The sequence below is a fragment of the Rhincodon typus genome, chromosome 35 (assembly GCF_021869965.1).
Source record: "Rhincodon typus isolate 14 chromosome 35, sRhiTyp1.1, whole genome shotgun sequence".
NCBI lineage: Eukaryota > Metazoa > Chordata > Chondrichthyes > Orectolobiformes > Rhincodontidae > Rhincodon > Rhincodon typus.
This window is the reverse complement of record NC_063366.1, coordinates 16,056,095-16,075,007: the sequence shown is the minus strand read 5'-3', so window position 1 is coordinate 16,075,007 and position 18,913 is coordinate 16,056,095. Positions and strand designations below refer to the sequence as shown.

The following is an 18,913-nucleotide window of genomic DNA, read 5'->3' as shown; positions in this document are numbered from 1 at the left end:
TGTGGGATCATTTACACCCATACTGGGGGGGGGCTCTTGGTTTAAATATCTCATCTGAAAAATAGCATCTCTGAACAGTGCAGCACCTCCTGAGACCTGCAGCTGGAATACCAGCCTGGACATTGCACACAAAGTGAGATTTGAACCCAGGACCGTCTGACTCATAAGCTGGCTGAGCCTGGGCCTTGGCTTTCAGAAGAGAAATACCTTCCGTTGTCATCTTTGGTTATTAAGGCTGTGGGAGTATTTCTGAAATAGTCTGCTGGCTTTGAGGCAAGTGGGAATATCCTGAGTTAGTGACAAGAGCAGTAAAATACTTCCCCCTTGTCAACTAATCAACGTTAAATCAAGAAAGATGAATCAACGAAGGTGGAGTTTGGAAGAGTGAGGCTCATCAACAAGAAAATAGCCCCAGTCTGTTCAGCCTCTCCCTATAGCTCAAACCCTCCAACCTTGGCAACATTGTTGTAAATCTTTCTTGAGCTCTTTCAAGTTTTACAACATCCTCCCTATAGCAGGAAGACCAGAATTGCACACAGAATTCTAAAAGTGCCCTCAGAAATGTCCTGTACAGCCGCAACATAATGTCCCAACTCATACACTCAATGCACCGACCAATAAAAGCAAACATATTAAATGCCTTTTCCACTATTCAACCTACCTGTGACGCCACTTTCAAGGAACTATGAACCTGCACTCTGAGCTCTTTTTGTTCAGCAACACTCCCCAGGACCTTACCATTAAGTGTATAAATCCTGCCCTGATTTGCCTTTCCAAAATGCAGCATCTCACATTCATCTAAATTAAATTTCATCTGCCACTCCTCAGCCCATTGGCCCATCTGATCAATATCCCTTTTACTAGTTCAATCTACACTCAATGCATCCTGATCTTTCTTTTGTTTCAGGCAATTTTTAAAAATTTTGAAATACACTCTATTCATAAAGATGTGCATAGTCACAAATGCAGTTTGGTTCAGCGCAGTATTTTACATCACCACCAGGGAATGGAGGTGCTACACAAGAATGAAGGTAGAAAGTGGAGTAAAAAACAGGAACAAAAACAAAGTTGCTGGAAAAGTTCAGCAGGTCTGCCAGCATCTGTGAAGAAATAAATCAGAGTTAATGGTTTGGGTCCGGTGACCCTTCCTCAGATCAGTTCTGAGGAAGTGTCACCAGACCTGAAACGTTAACTCTCTAAATTTTGCTGAGCTTTTCCAGCAACTTTGTTTTTGTTCCTGATTTACAGCATCCGCAGTTCTCTTGGTTTTTATTTAGTAGAAAGTGGAGTATTGGCGGGAGCAGTTCACTTGTTAGTCAATGTTATCGAATAGCAGGGATTCGGGGAGATTGTTGGTTGTTGCAGAAGTAACAACTAGGAGTAGTATTCAAATTTTCACAAGGGCTATTGCTGAGGAAAGGAGGTGATCTGTCAAAGTGATCAGTCATCAGGACAGATACAAGAATGCCAAATTTCACAAAAGACCCAACCAATTTCTATTGTATGATGAACAAGTTGCTGAGTTATAGACATGTGGACTCAGATTGGTTGGGGTGTTGCCGTAGAGAATGCACCATGTGAGAATTTTTGAACTTCAAGAAAGGCGAGTGAACCACAAGGTGCACCCTGGGTTTTCAAACTGTATACCTTCTTGCTCCCTTTGAAATTTGGTATTCTTGCTTGGATCCTGATGAGTACAAGGTGAAAACCATCAACTGTGTGTCTCTTTTTACAGCAATACTCAAAATCTACAAAGCAAACATCATCACAAGGGGCTCAGAGTCAATACTTACAATGCACATCTATGGTGATGGGTTCAGATCTCTGCGTGCCATTTCCTCCTTTGAAGGGATAAACCACTTCACAAAAGAACTTGGCATTTATATCAGCCTTGCTCACTGTATGATATAGTGTCGACTCGATTGTATAAAGTCCAGTGTTCTGATTCTTCATGATGCGGATTTTGTTCAGTGTCTCTGGAAATACAGAAGTGCAATGATTTTATAAAAAAAGTCAGGAAAGCATGAAGAAAATACCAGTGAAAACCAGATAGAACCGGATTATTTTTGCATCATGGAAGGTGTAGTCAATTCTCAAGTGTCACTTTAATCACGATTCAGAAGAGGAAGCCCTCTATAGACCAGAATCTAAACTTTTAGGGGATTAGTTCATTCCTCACGCTGTAAAGTATGAAATAAATATAAGAACATAAGAAATGGGAGCACGAACAGACCATTCGGCCCATCAAGAACACTCTACCAATCAGTACAATCACGGTTTGATCTTCTGCTAAGCTCCAACTGGTTCCCTAAGAAATCAAAAATCTGATTCGGCCTCACAAGTATTCAATGATGCGTAATCCGCAACCCTCTGAGCGAGATAACTTACAAAGATTCAGAACCACTGGAGCAAAGAACTTTTTCAGTGCTGAGCGATCAAGCCCTTATCCTGCAGCTGCCCTCCCACACACCTCCCTGCTTCTAAATTTTCCAGCCAGTGGAAACACTTCTCAATGTTTGCTTTGTACAGCCCCTTCAGAATCTTGGTATGTTTTATTGGGAAAGCCTTTTTCCTCCAAACTCTAGAGAATACGGGGCAAATTTAATCAGTCTTTCAACAGAGGACAAACCTTCTCATCCCAGAGATGAACCAATGACCTTTGCTGTACTGCCTCCCATGCAAATCTTTCCTTAAGCACAGAAACCAGGTAACACTTGAAACAAGCTACAGAGTGCAGATATAACTCCAGATGCACAATTTGCTCTAACATTAAATATCAAATTCCCGTTTCGAGAGCTCAGACTAGATCTGCCTCCAGCACACCATCATTGGCTATGAGGTAGGAATGTTTTTTTTCCCCTTTATTCATTCACGGGATGAGGGAGTCAGTGACCAGGCAGCATTTAATTGTCCATCCCTAATTGCTCAGAGTCAACCACATTGCTGTGGGTCTGGAGTCACCTGTATGCCAGACCAGGTAAGGACATTAGTGAACAAGATGGGATTTTCCCCCCTGACAATCAACAATGGATTCACAGTCATCATTAGATTTTTTTAATTTCAGATATTTTACTGAATTCAAATTCCAGCATCTGCTGTGGCTGGGATTTGAATCTGGGTCCCCAGAATGTTGGCTGGTCTCTGCATTAACAGTCCAGCAATAATACCACTAGGCCATTGCCTCCCACTGTGGAGCTGATGGATCTGAGCGGATCAGGCTGCTGCTTTGTCCTGCCTGTGGGAACAGCTCCCCCAATTTCTGCACCCAATGTAGCGAAGAGGACTTGCAGATTTGACTGGGCTGGATCTGCCATCAACACTTCTAAAGCCAGGGAAGCAGCCAGGTCTGTCTGCCTGTTTTCATTCCGCAAAATCAGTTGGGCCCACCTCAGTAGTTAAGAACCAACCACTTTGACGCGAGCCCAGGCCAAGTAAGGGCAACAGGTTTCAATCCCTGAAGAACACAATTGAATCCTGCTGGATTTTTTTTAAACAAAAAAAAATTAGAATCTGACAGATTTGTCTTCTCTAGTGCCAGACCAACATTTTCACAATTATAATCAGTTTGCAATTGAATCCCACTATCTGAGTATATTTTCAAACTGCCATCCCCTGCATTATTAATCTAGACATCAATTAGGGAATCCGTTCATGATGCAGAGTGACACCACCTTGTGTGGATTTAATTCCTGTGCCGACCAAGGCCATCATAAAGGTCCTGCCTTCTCAACCTTGCCCTTCACTTGAGGCGTGGTGACCCTCAGGTAAATCAGCTCTCTCATAGAATCCCTACAGTGAGGAAACAGGCATTCAGCCCATCAAGTCCACACTGACCCTCTGAAGAGTATCCCGCTCAGATCTACTCCACGACCCTGTAACCCTGCATTTTCCCACAGCTAATCCACCTAAGCCTGCATATCCCTGAACACAATGGGCAATTTAACATGGCCAATCCATCCTAACCCACACATCCTTGGACTGTGGGAGGAAACCAAAGCACCTGGAGGAAACACATGCAGACACAGGGAGAATGTGCAAATTCCACACAGACAGTCGCCCCAGGGTGGAATCGAACCTGGATCCCTGGCGCTGTGAGGCAGCAGTGCTAACCACTGAGCCACCACACTGCCCATTAATCTTGCTACTGAGAGAGCAGCCCTCTAGGACCACGATGACTTTACCTGTAACTGTTAAATTATATAACCACCACCAGGTTTAGCCAGTTGAATTAAACGGTTAACTCGATATTTTAGGTTGGTGCTCAACAGTAATCACATTAATCGCAAATATTTTAGCATTTGATGTCTCTATTATACAGATGAGTTACCTGATACTGCAATCCCAGGCATATATTTTAATTAGCATTCTCTGCATAGCTCGGGGAAGGAGTGGCCTGGCCTAGGAAATATAACACACAAGTATGGCCAAATTATGAAGTTAACTTTCCTCAAACAATCCCTCTTTCGGCTTGCCCAGCCTGCTGAAGAAGCTTACTAGAAAGTAGTGCTTACGTTTCGAGCCACCCAGGAACAGAACCAAGTAATACAGAAGGCACGGGAGATCAACTGTGAGAGTTTTAATCTGGACTCAAAGATCTGAGATCGTTATCAGTCGCCAGCATGCCATCAGATTGTTGTTGTAAAAAAAAATCACATCTGGTTTTGCTCCTCCCCTGTAGTCAGAATGTGGGACCCATTGAAGGCTCTTTCAATAAGCTGCTACATGCCTGGTGGGCTGAATGGCCTCTTTCTGTAAACATGTACCAGTCATGTGACTGCAGTGCTACCTCGATCTGGTTGATTTTTAACTAGACTCTGAAATGTAGACAGTAAGGACTATATCGGGAGACCAAATGCAGACTCGGGGACCGGCTCGCAGAGCATCTGCGCTCTGCACACATCAACCAACCTGACCTTCCGGTTGCCATCCATTTCAATTCCCCCTTTCACTCCCCTGGTGACATGTCCATCCTTGGCCTCCTCCACTGTCAGAGTGAGGCCAAATGTAAACTGGAGGAACAACACGTGATATTTCACTTTGGAAGATTACAGCCCAATGGCCTCAACATTGACTTCACCACTTTCAAAATCCCTCCACCCCCAGCCTTATCCAATGTCCTGCCCTCCCCCTCCTCCTCACCTCCCTGATCTGACCTAACCTGTCCATCTTCCTACTCACCTATCTGCTCCACCCTTCCTACTGACCAATCACAATCTATCACCATTTCTCCTACTCTTCCCCTCAGCCCCAACCCCTCCCTTTATTTATTTCCAAGCTCCCCCGCCCCTCCCCATGCGTGATGAAGGGCTTCCGCCGAAACGTTGACTTTTCTGCTCCTCGGATGCCGTCTGACCTGCTGTGCTTTTCCAGCTCCTCAATCGTTGACTCTAGACTCTGAAATGGCCTCTGTGGGCAACGATCCCTCTAATTCCTGCACAATGCAACACCATACAGCACAGGAACTGGCCCTTCAGCCCACCAAGCCTATACCGATTTCTAATCCTTAATTTAGCCCCGCTACTTAATGCCCATGTGTGGTTTCTATCCCTCTGTTCACCCCCCACTTGTGTGTCAATCAAGATATGCCTTAAACATTGCTAATGTGCCTGCTTCCACACCTCCACTGGCAATGCGTTCCAGTACCCACCGTCCTCTGGGTGAAACATTTTCTCCACACTTCTCCCTGAAACTTGCCCCCTCTCACCTTGAACCTGTGCCCTCTTGTAGTTGACCTGTCCACCCTGGGAAAAAGCTTTTGCCTATCCACCCTATTGATGCCTCTCATAGTTTTGTAGACCTCTATCAGGTCGCTCCTCAGCCTTCGTCTTTCCAGTGAAAACAATCCAAGTTTATCCGACATCTTCTCATAACTAACACCCTCCGGACAAGGCAACATCCCAGTAAACCATGTCCACATCCTTCTGGTAGCGTGGCAACCAGAACTGGACGCAATATTCCAAATGTGGCCTAACTACAGTTTTGTACAGCTACAACATGACTTGCCAACTTTTAGGTTTGATGCCCTGGCTGATGAGGGCAAGCATGCTGTATGCCTTCTTGACCACATTATCCACCTGTGTTGCCACTTTCAGGGATTAGTGGACCTGTATGCCCAGATCCCTCTGTGTGTCAATGCTCCTAAGTCTTCTGGCATTTATTGCATAATTCACATCTGAATTTGATCTGCCAAAATACATCACCTCGCATTTGTCTGGATTAAACTCTATCTGCCATTTACCTGCCCAAATCTGCAATCTATCTATATTTACCACATCTCAGTGGGTGTGGAGTCACATGTGGCCCAGAGGAGATAAGGACAGCAGATTCCCTTCTCTGAAGGAGATTGGTGAACCAGATAGGTTGTACAACCATTTGACAATCTTTACACGTTCTACATGTAAATTTGCCACCTTAATAATTGAATTCAAATTCCACCATCTGCTATGGTGTGATTTGAACCCACAGATCCCAGAACATGAAGCACAGATTCTGGTTTACCAGCCCATTTCTACCACCGCTGCATCCCTCCTTCCGTTAACTTTGTTCCCCTACCCAAAGATGCTGCCTGACCTGCTGGGTTTTCCCGGAAACCCTTAGCTTTTCACATTTTTTTAAAAAACCTTTGTCAAACATTTCTTGATTACAATCTCGTGCAGGATAGACCATCTGCTGACTGCTGTATGTGGGAGCTTGCTGTGCAGAAATCGTCGGTCCCACATTATGGCAACACTTCAATCAGTGTTCTGTAGGCAGCAGAGTGCTTTGGGAGTAGATCCTGCAGTCACGAAAGGCACTATATAAGTTTCTACTCTTGGAGCATTTTACTATGTATAAGCTGTGAGTTTGTTGTTGTTCCAGCCCAGGACTCACAATATCAAGGTGCATTCCTTCAGCCCAGTCGAGCAGAATTGGGCAATATGACAGTCTCCTGACTGGAACTGTTAATCAAATGCAATTATCTGTAAACATTTAGGAAGCCGGGACAAAGCCTAGATGAGAAAATAACATGTGTGTTTTTGCGGAACACTCCCACAGTGAGTCTCTGCAGAATTCCACTTTCGAGGCTGTGAAGTATATACAACACAGGACCTCCCCAGATAACAGGCCTGCTCTTGCACTGCAGCAGGGAGAAAATTACCGGAAGAATTAAAACCCATTTCACCACCGTGGCAACTGTAGCCTCGTTGGGCCTTCTTCCATTGCTCCATCGTCATCACTCTGTCTGGAATGTACCGGAAAATTGACGATGGAAGTGTGAGCTGATTCAGGGCCCGCTCTCTCTGCAGTGTTCCCTGCTCTCTTCCTGCAGGAGCTGGTTCCAAACGGCTCTTGGACATCGGTGGAAGTTGTTGCCCCAAGCTTGTGGTGCCTGAGATTGCAAATCCACACAGGACGTGTGCATGCTGGCTAGGCCAGCGCCTATTGCCCATTTCTACTTAAATTGGGAATGCCAAAGAGGCCCAACCCGCAGGAGCACAGATAGCAGGGAGGTTTGGGTGAGGTGGGAGGAGATAGTGGAGAGACAGAGGGATGAGACGAAGGAGAGATCTGAAAAGGAAAGGCAGCATTGGATCAATAGGTTTCTCACCATTTCCATTGGCAGGTATCACTTTGCCATTTTTATACCAGGTAACGTTACCGACAGGATAGCCATCCTTTACGATACACTTCCCAATCTGCGGAAAAAGAGATGTAAAATTGAAGGCAGGCAGAGGAAAAATTTATTATTTAGCATCAGTTTGGGCTTATCAAGGTGAGGAAGGTCAGCCAAGTGGATTGAGGAGCTTTTATTCAACTTGCGAAGGGTGCAAATCCATTGACTGATCAATCAACATTTATGGCTCATCCCTATGTTCCCTTACGAATATGGTGATGAGCTTCTTGTATCACTGCAGTTTGTGGTTTTCAATTACAAAAATATACTTTATCCATAAAAAATCTCTTTGTATATACACATTGTAACAAATGCAGTTTGGTTCTGTATATCAAGTAAACAAACAAACATTTGAGTTTGCATCTATCCCAACAAACTAAAGACCTCTCTTACACATACAAGACTATATTTATATGCATTGTGGCACAAGGAGGGCTTGATAGCTGAACGGACCCTCAAGTAACTTCAACAGGAAGACCTTAGATGGTGGTCTTTCCCAACTGCCCCTTGGCAGCAGCTGCCCCAAGCTTTAGTGCTTCCCTCAGCACATTGTCCTGGACCTTGGAATGTGCCAGTCTGCAACACGCAGTTGGGGTCAACTCCTCACTCTGGAAGACCAACAAGTTTCCGGCAGGCCAGGGAGCATCTTTCACTGCATTGATCGTGCAGTTCCAGGATTTCGAACCAGTGACAGTGAAGGATTGGCAGAATATTGACAGTGGTTATCACTGCTGCCTCACAGCACCAGGGACCTGGGTTCAATTCCACCCTCAGGTGACTGTCTGTGTGGAGTTTGCACATTCTCCCTGTGTCTGCGTGGGTTTCCTCCCACAGTCCAAAGATGTGCAGGCTAGGTGGATTGGCCAGGCTAAATTGCCCATAGTGTTCAGGGATGTGCAGGCTCGGTGGGTTATAGGGAGATGGGTCTGGGTGGGATACTCTGAGGGTCAGTGTGGACTTGTTGGGCCAAAGGGCCTGTTCCTACACTGTAGGGATTCTATTCTATGTTCTATGACCTCAGGATGGTGAGTGGCTTGGAAGGGAATTTGCTGGTGGTGGTGTTCCCATGTATCTGCTACCCTTGTCCTTCTAGGTGGAATTGGTCGTGGGTTTAGAAGGTGCCTAAGGAGCCTTGGAGAATTTGTTGCAAATGGTATTCACTGCTGCTGTATGTCATTGGTGGAGGGAGTGAATATATGTGGATGTAGTCCCGATCAAGCAGGCTGCTTTGTCCTGGATGGTGTCAAGATTCTTGAGTGTTGTTGGAGCTGCACCCATCCAGGGCAAGTGGGGAGTATTCCATCACATTCTTGACTTATGCCTTGTAGATGATGGACAGGCATTGGGGAGTCAGGAAATAAGTTACCTACTGCTGGATTCCAAGCTTCTGACCTGTTCTTGTACCTTTAGTATTTATATCACTGGTCCAGTTTCTGGTTAATGGTAACCCCGATTGTTAGTGGGGCAGTGATAGTGATGCCATTGATTGTCAAGGAGCGATGGTTAGATTCAGTCTTGTTGGAGATAGTCATTGCTTGGCACTCGTGTGTCCTTAAGACCAGAAGAAATAGGAACAGGAGCAGGCCATTCAGCCCCTCGAACCTGATCTGCCATTCAAAGGATCATGGCTGATCCAAAATTCCTCACATCCACTTTCCTACCCTTGCCCTATAGCACTTGACTACCCGAGTCTATCTCAGCCTTAAACATACACAAGGACTCTACCCCTGCCAAAGCTCTCTCTGTGGCAAGGAGTTCCAAAGATTCACAGCCCTCTGAGAGAGAAAATTCCTCCTTGGCTCAGTCTTAAATTGATGCTCCTTTATTCTGAGACTATGCCCTATGGTCCGAGACTATGCCCTTTGGTCCTAGACTCTGCCAGGAGGGGAAACATCCTCTCAGCATTTACCCTGTCAAGCCCCTTAAGAATCCTGTATGTTTCAATGAGATCACCTCTCATTCTTCTAAATTCCAGTGAGTAGAGTCCCAACCATTTTAGCCTTTGCTCATAAGATAATCCTTCCTTGCTGCAGATCATCCTGGTGAACCTTCTCTGAACTGCCTCCAATGAAATGGTATCTTTCCTTAAATAAGGGGACCAAAACTCCTCACAGTACTCCAGATGTGGTCTCATCAGCACTTTGTACAATTGCAGTGAGACTTCCCTACTCTTATACTGAAAACCCCTTGAAATTAGGGTTAGCATTCCATGAGCCTTCCTGATTATCTGCTGCCACTGTGTGCTAGCTTTCTGCAGATTTTCTGCATTTAAATAACATTCTATTCTTTTGTTCTCCCTTCCAAAATGAAGAACTTCACATTCTCCCACATTATGCTCCATTTGCCAACTTTTCCCACTTACTTAACCTAGCAATATTTCTCTGTACAAAAACAGAAGTTGCTGGAAAAGCTCAGCAGGTCTGGCAGCATCTGTGAAGAAAAGATCAGAGTTAACATTTCAGGTCCAATAACCCTTCCTCATTTTTATTTAATATCTCTCTATAAACTATTTGCATCCCTCTTACAACCTGCGTTGCCACCTATTTTAGTGTCATCTACAAATTTGGCAATAGCACATTCACATCCTTCCTCCAAGTCATTAATATATAATATAAATAGTTGTAATCCTAGCATTGATCCCTGTGAAACTCCACTGGTCATGGGTCACCAACCTGAAAAAGAATCGCTTATCTGCACTGACTGTTTCCTGGCCATTAGCCAATTCTCTATCCATGCCAATAAACTATGCCTTACACCATGGGCTCTTATCTTATGGCTTAACCTTTTGTGAGGTACCTTGTCAAATGCCTTCTGGAAGTCTATATACAGCACATCTACTGGTTCCCCTTTATCCACTCTGGTTGAGACTTCCTCAAAAAACTCTAATAAACTGGTCAGATACAATTTCCCTTTCATGAAGCCATGCTGACCCTGCTTGACTAGATTATGATTTTCTAAATGTTCTGCTATTACATTCTTAAATGATTCCAATATCTTTTCAGCAATAGATGTTGGCTAATAGTCTACAGTTACCCACTGTTTTCCTCCCTCCTTTTTTGATTAGGGGGTGTCATATTCTTAGTTTTCCAATCCTTGAGTACTTTTCCAAAATCCAACAATTTTGGAAAATTACAACCAATTCATCCACTATCTCTGTAGCTACCTCTTTTCAGATCCTAAGATGCAAGCCATCAGGGCTGAGGGACTTTTCTGCCTTTAGCTCTGTTAGATTGTCTAACTTTGCTGCTTTGGCATATGTATTACTTGCCATATATCAGCCCAAACCTGGATGTTGTCCAAGTTTTCCTTTTTTTGGACATGATTGCTTCAGTACTTCAGGAGTTGCAAATGGTGCTGAACAGTGTGCAATCATCGGTGAACATCCCACTTCTGACTTTTATGTTGGAGGGAAGGTCATTGGTCTTTGGGCAAGATGGCTGGGCCAGGGACACTACCCTGACGAATGCCTGCAGTGATGTCCTGATGCTGACTCCAGCAACAAAAACCACCTTCCTTTGTGCCAGGATCGACACCTTATTATTAGATATGCTTGGTGCTGCTCCTGGCATGTTCTTCTGCACTCTCCATTGAACCAGCATTGATCTTCTGGCTTGATAGTAATTCTTCAGTGGGTATGTACTGGGCCATGAGTTTATAGATTGTGTTGGAGTACAATCCTGCTGCTATTGATGTCAAATGCCACATCGCTGTCTGGTGGCTCAGTCTTGAGTTGCTAGATCTGTTTGATGTCCATCTCATTTAGCACGGTGAATGGCTGAACAACACAATAGAGGGTATCCTCAGTGAGAAGAAGGGTATGTGGCAATCTCCAGAATGTTACCTTGCTCATTTGGCCTTGAGGCTTCATGGGGTCTAGGGTCAATATCGAGGACTCCCAGGGCAGCTCTCTCCTAACTGTATACCATTTCTGCTCGCTTCGTTAATGCCAATAATCCGTGCAGTTTAATTCTTTTGAGACTTGAGTTGCTTGATACAACTTGAGTGGTTTACTCAGTTAAGAGTCAACGATATTGCTGTGGGTCTGGAGTCACAAGCAACCCAGACCGGATAAAGATAGAAGCTCGCTGCTCTAAAGGAACCAGATGGGTGTCTCTCAACAATTGATAATGATTTCATGATTATCATTAGACTCCTAACTCCATATTTCTATTGAATTCAAATTCCATGATCTGCCATGGTAGGATTAATTATTGCATTAATTAATAAAACATTATTACCTCGAAATCTCCTCCTACAGTAAAGCTCAAGTAGCTTTTCATCAGCTGAGGTTTGGCAGGCGGTTCTGCAAATTAACATAGTTCTGTTAACCTTTGTCAGATCAAAGTTTGTCATAGTTAATCATAACACTTGTACAACTCACAAACATCTTATGGTTAGTAGAAAACCAATTGCAGATGTTCTTTCTATCTCTATATCCATTGATCGATCATTCTAATATCCTATGTCTGTCTATCCAAAGTCTATTTAATGCTCTCTTCCTGTATTTCTCTCTTTCTCAGTCCATTTGGACTTCAATCAATCAATCTATCCACCAATTTATCAATTATTGATAAAACATTCTGTTTAACCCTATGTGTCCCTCCATCCTTTTGTCTTTTTGATCCTCCATCAATCTATTTATTGATTAATCACTTTAACTAAGGCTTTGGTCCATTCCTCTCTGTATCCATTGTAGAAACTCCTTCTGAGGACCAAAGGAACTCACAAAGGGTTTATGATAAGTCAGTAGAATGGTCAAGTATGTTGCAGAAGGAATTCACTGTGAAACGTGTGAACTGGTATATCATTGTTCAAAGCCATATTGGTGGGCAATGTTTTTGTGAGGATGCTTTACATTCAATATTCCTTGGAGGACTTACATTTTGGACGATGTTAGAAACAAAAAGTTTAGTTCAAGTTTTTTTGATATGCTGGTGATTTGTACCTGAATGTTCACTGTGTATATTAGAGATTTTGCTTTTAACAAGGCTGCCTGGAAGTCACATGATTGGTGTTAGCTGCTTACTTTGCTATAGGCTCTTCCTGGGGCTGGTTTTGAAGGGCAGCTGCTTTAAGGAGCAACTGGCTTGGAGAAATTATTGTTTTTTTTCTCATTCAGTTGATGGGAAGCCCGTTAAGATTTGACTGAGATGAAGGCAAGCCCTCTACAAACATGTTGTCCAATGGGTATTTCCTATTTCTGAAAAGAGTCCCCTATTGCTCAGTTCAAGAAAGCCTATTTGTTCTTTGGAAAAAGCAATTGAATGACCATCTCAAGATTACAACTTCTGAGCAACGGTGTCTGCTAAGACTTCAGGCACAAACATGAATCAGAGCAACAGATTATGAAACAAACTATGCACTGCCCTTTTTCCTTCAAGAATAACTCATTGACAAAAGTGTTTTTTTTTTGACAAAAACAAAATTGGTCTCAACTTTAACATTTTCAATGGACCAGATTTTGGAGGTTTGAAATTAATCTCCCTGCGTATGGGAGAAGCACTTAAAGATTGGCAGAGAAGTGTAAAGTTATTAAAGGTGTTCAATGAATCAGTGTAATGGAGTCATAGAGTCATACAGCACAGAAACAGACCTTTCAGTCCAACTCGTCTGGACTGATCAGATATCCCAATATGACATAATCCCATTTACCAGCATTTGGCCCATATTCCTCTAAACCCTTCCTATTAATGTATCCATACAGATGCCTTTTAAATGGTGTAATCATATCAGCCTCCTCCACTTCATTTGGCAGCTCATTCCATACATACATCCCACCCTGTGTGAAAAACATCCTTTTTAAATCTTTCCCCTCTCACCTCAAACCTATGCCCTCTAGTTTTGGACTGCCCTACCTTAGGAAAAAGGTCTTGGCTATTCACCCTATCCATGCCCCTCACAATTTTATAAACCTCCATAAGGTCAAACTTTGGCCTCCGATGCCCCAGGGAAAATAACGCCAGTCTATTCAGCCTCTTCCCTATGGCTCAAACTTTCCAGTCCTGGCAACATACTTGTAAATCTTTTTCTGCACCCTGTCAAGTTTAGCAACATCCTTTTTATAGCAGGGAGCCCAAAATTGTGGGCAGAATTCTAAAAGTCATTTCACCAATGTAGAGCTGCAACATGACCTCCCAACACCTATACTCAATGTTCTGACCAATGAAGGCAAGCATACCAAATACCTTTTTCACTACCCTGTCTACCTGTAACTTCACCTTCAAGAACTGTGCACTTGCACCCCTAGATCTCTTTGTTCAGCAACACTCCCCAGGGCCTAACTGTGTAAGTCCTGTCCTGATTTGCCTTATCAAAATATAACATCTCAAAAGCTGCTTTCCCTCATAACAAGCAAAAGTAGTACTCACTGAAGACTGAGACATTGGTCACGGTGAAGATCTCCAATCCTTCCTCTGCCACTCCGCATTTGAACAGTCCCTGATCCTCCATGCCCACTGACCAGATCAGCAGTGTCCCATTCCCCAGCATCTGAAAGTGACTCTCATCGCTCTGCACCTCAGCTCCTTTGACCCCAGCGATCTGCTTCCACGGCTTCATGAAGCAAGTTTTCTGGGGAGTAGATGCAAACAAGGAGCCGTTAAGGTCGCTCGCTGGCAATCCTACCATTGAAATGGCAGCTTTCCTTGAGTATCGAGGGATCGCTATGCAGCAGCACACCAACCACAACTTGCATTGATATATCACCCTTAACATAGCAAGGTCTTCTACAGGGCCTTAACACAGGAGTGGTCATTGCTAAATCTTGACTCGGAGCCACGTAAGGAGATATTAGGCCAGGTCAAAGAGGTAATTTATATTATTTTTAATTTACCCATTTGCACATTTCTAGGATGGGTGGGATTTGAACCTGAACCTCACGGCCCTGAGGTAGGGACATTCCCACTGCCTCTCAAGTGCCTACGAGCCGCATTTTTAAAGGAGAAGAGGTCCCCACTGCCAAATGCATAGGCAGCACCCCAGTGGCATTAAAAGATGACAGAAACAAGGAGCGGGCAGCTCATTGCAAAGTCCCCAGGAATTCTTCTGATTTTACAGTCAGTATTTGCAACCAGGTTCTCTGTGAAAGACTTGCAAACAGAGAGAAAAAGATAACACCTTTACAAAGTTGGGGCATCCCAAAGCATCTTGTTGAGATTTTGTGGCAATTGGTACAACTGAGTGGCTTGCCAGGCCTTTTCAGAGGGCAGCTGAGAGTCAACCACATTGCTGTGGGTCATTTGTAAGCCATCCAAGTGAGGATGCCAGATCTCTTTCCCCAAAGGACACCAGATGGGGTTTTCCATCAATTGACAATGATTTCATGACCATCATTAGACTCTTAATTCCAGATTTTGTTTTATTGAATTCCAATTCCACCATCTGATGTGGTGGGATTCCAACCCAGGCCCCCAGAACATTAGCTGAGTTTCTGGAGTAATAGCCCAATGATAATACCACTAGGCTATTGCTTAGCCAATGCTAAAAACCTTACAATTAACTCAGTACTTCTAAAAATGTTTTAAAAAGCACATTCATAGGATGTAGGCATTTATTGCGTTTCCCAAGGTGATAGTGAGCTACCTTCTTCAACCACTGCTGTCCATATGCTGAAGGGACATTCAGGAAGGGAGTACCAAGATTTTGGCCCATTGACAGTGAAGGGACAGTGATGACTTTCTAAATCAGGATGGTGAGATGCTTCATGGATACTTGCAGGTAGTAATGTTGCCACATACCTGCTGCCCTTGTCCTTCTAGTTGGAAGAGGTCATGGAATTGAATGTTTCTGTCGAAACAGAATTGGCAAATTTCTACAATGCATTTTGTCAATAGCGCACATTGCAGCTACTGAGCGTTGGTGGTGGAGGGAGTGGATACTTGTGGATGTGATGCCAATCAAGCGGGCTGCTTTGTCCTGAATGGTGTCAAGATTCTTGAGTGTTTTTTGGAGCTGCACCCATGCAGGCAAATGGGTAGCATTTCATCACCCTCCCGACTTGTATCTTATAGATGGTGGACAAGCTTTGGGGAGTTACTTATTGTAGTATTCCTAGCCTCTGATCTGCTCTTGTAGCCATAGTATTTGTGCAGCTTGTCCATTTGAGGTTCTGGTCAATGGTAACCCCAGAATATTAGTAGTGAGGGCTTCATTGATTGCAATGCTATTGAATGTCAATAAATAATGGTTAGATTGACTCTTGTTGGAGATGGTCATTGTTGTGTGACTGTTCCATGACACTTGTCAACCAAAACCTGGATATAATTTGGGTCTGGACCCATCACGAACGTCAGCCTTTCTGCTCCTATGATGCTGCTTGGCCTGCTGTGTTCATCCAGCTCTGCACCTTGTTGTCTCGGATTCTCCAGCTTCTGCAGTTCCTACTATCTCTGATATAATTTGGGTCTTGCTGCATATGGCTGCTTCAGTATCTGAGGAGTTACGAATGGTGCTGAACATTGTGCAGTCGTTGGCGAACATCCCCTCTTCTGACCTTATGATGGGGGGGAGGGGTCATTGATGAAGCAGCTGTTGGTGGCTGGGCCTAGGACACTACCCTGAGGAACTCCTGCAGAGCCACAGCCACAACGTACAATTACTTTTTGGCACCGCAAGATCCCACACGCTGAGGCCGTGATTAAATATGCTGCCCCGTCATTCACAGTTTAAAGGGCAAATATTAGCCAGCACGTGGAGGAGAATTTCCCTGATCACTTTTGAATAACGCCGTGCGATCTTCTACATCGGTCTATGAAGGTGGAGAAAGCCTCGGTTTGATATCTCATCTGAAAGACAACTCTTTGCAGCACTCCAACAGCACGACACAGAAAGTGAGAGCTGTGATTCTGGGCTCAAGTCCCGGGAATGGGGCTCAAACCCACAATCATCTGATTCACAAATGGGGGTGTATTATTTACTTAAGGTAAAGCAAGAGACACATTGTATTAGCCACCAAACACGGCCATTGAACAGCGAGAATCACGCAGAAAGACACTTACCAGAAGCCATCGTCTTATTGGTTCACTCTTTCCATGGGGTACAGAACAGGGCAGCTGGAGGTTCTCCCCATATACAGCAGAAACGGTTTGATTTACAAATTCACGGTGTCCTGTTTAGTAACAACATCATGGCAAAAAAAAGTCGGAGTTTTAATCACAGTCCCACCGAGATTTTGATTGTGTGTGGCTTAATGTCACTTCATATAGGTGTGCACACAAAAGGGAACAATTCATTGGCCCTGGATGAGTCTCAGTGTCAGCTCCCATTCCTGTTAGACCTCAGCTGGAGTATTGCGTACAGCTGTGGCTGCCAAATTACAGGATAGATGTGAACGCATTGGAGAAAGGGTGCAGAAGTGATTTACAAGAATGGTTCCAGGAAGGAGAAACTTCAGTCATGAGAATAGATTAAAGACATTGGAACTGTTCTCCTTGCAGAGAGGAAGGTTGTAAAGAGATTTAATAGAGCTTTACAAAATTATGAGCAGGCTGGGTAGAGCAGATAGGGAGAAGTTGTTCCTGTTCGTAAAAAGAAAAAGAATGAGAGGGCATTGATTTAAAATGACGTACAAATGAAGCAAGAGTAAAATAAGAAGAAAAACATGTTTTCATGCAGCGAGTGGTTAGGGTATGGAATCCACTGCCCGGAAATGAAGACAGGTTCAGCTAAGGCATTCAATAGGGTAATGGACAATTATTTGGATAGAAATGGTGCACAGGGATATAGAGAAAAGGCAGGAGGTTGGCACTAGGGAATAAAGCCATCAGGCATGATGTACCAAATGGCCTCCTTCTGTACCGTAAGAATTTTGTGATGCCCCATAAAGGAGTATGAGTGAAAAGGAACACATTACTGCTGGCTGGCATCAAACAGTACTTGTGGTTTCAAGTCAGCTCCTGAACGTGCAGCACACAATTGTTATGGGGAGTAACCAACAATATGTGGGTGGCACATCCAAAACTAAACTGTGGAATCATGGTGTAGAGATAGAGTGAAGAGGTAAAGTACGGTGGTATGGTGTAGGGATACCGTGCAATGGCACAGTGCAGTTGCATTGTTATTGATATGGTGCAGAGGTACAGTGCAATGATACAGTGTAGTTACGGTGTTAATGATATGGTGCAGAGGTACAGTGTAATGATACAGAGTAGTTACGGTGTTAATGAAATGGCGCAGAATATAGGAGCAGAAGCTGGCCATGCAGCCCTTTGAATTTCCTTCATCAGTCAATGAGATCATGGCCAATCTGATAATCCCCAACTCCACTTTTCTGCTTTTCCCCATAACCCTTGATTCCCTCACTGATTAAAATACACTTGAATATACTTAATGACCCAGCCTCAACAGCACTCAGGAGTAAGGACTTCCACAGATTCACTACCCTCTGAGAGGGTTTCTGTCTTAAATCTATGACCTCTTATTCTGAGATGATACCCTCTGGTCCAAGAGTCTTATGCAAAGGTGAAGCAACCTTTCCACATCTACCAATGTCAAGTGCCCTGAAGAATCTTGTATGTTTAGTAAAACGCAGAATTAAATATAATGGTACAGTGCAGAGGTACTGTGTTAATGATAGAGTTCACTGGTACAGCTTTGGGTCCCTTACTGAAGCAGGGATGTAGTTGTATTGGAGGCAGTTCAGAGGAAATTCACAAGATTGGTTCCACAGGTGGGGAGTTTGTCTTATGATGAGAGATTTGAACAGTTTAGGCCTATACTCTCTGGAGTTTAGAAGAATGAGAGATCTAATTGAGGTACAATTGATGCTAAAGGAAATTGACAAAAGTAGATGTAGAAAGGATGTTTCTCCATGTGGGAGAATCTAGAATAAGAGGTCAGTGTTTTAGGATTTAAAACAGCGTTGAGGAGAAATTACTTCTCTCAAAGGGTCATTAATCTGTGGAATTCACTGACCCAGAGTGCGGTGGATATTGAGTAAATTTCAGGAGGAGACAGACAGATTTTTAATTAGTAATGGGTTGAACGGTTGTAGAGAGCAGGCAGGAAAGTGTTGAGGCCGAGATGAGATCAAGGGTGGAGCAAGTTCGAGGGGTTGAATTGTCTCCTTTTGCTCCTAGATTCCTATGTACAGTATTAGTGATGTAGTGCAGAGGTACAGTGTTAATGGTCCAGCGCAGAGCAACAGTGTTAACAATCCAGTGCAGAGGTACAGTGTTAATGATCCAGTGCAGAGGTATGGCATTAACAATCCAGAGCAGAGCTACAGCGTTAATGATCCAGTGATGAGGCAGTGTGCTAATG

The 18,913-nt window shown here is 43.8% G+C and overlaps 1 protein-coding gene across 2 annotated transcripts in view; it reads right to left on the bottom strand.

Annotated features, from left to right (window-relative positions):
• LOC109913867 (CD166 antigen-like) overlaps nt 1–18,913 on the bottom strand; it is a 39,200-nt gene that overhangs the window by 17,071 nt on the left and 3,216 nt on the right. For both annotated transcript variants that reach the window (XM_048616941.1, XM_048616942.1), the window contains exons 2-6: nt 16,651–16,760; nt 14,023–14,224; nt 11,893–11,957; nt 7,589–7,676; nt 1,794–1,976 (exon numbers count right to left, since the gene is read on the bottom strand). In XM_048616941.1, the coding sequence (XP_048472898.1) occupies nt 1,794–1,976; nt 7,589–7,676; nt 11,893–11,957; nt 14,023–14,224; nt 16,651–16,760 (648 nt within the window). The remainder of the gene's footprint in view (nt 1–1,793; nt 1,977–7,588; nt 7,677–11,892; nt 11,958–14,022; nt 14,225–16,650; nt 16,761–18,913) is intronic.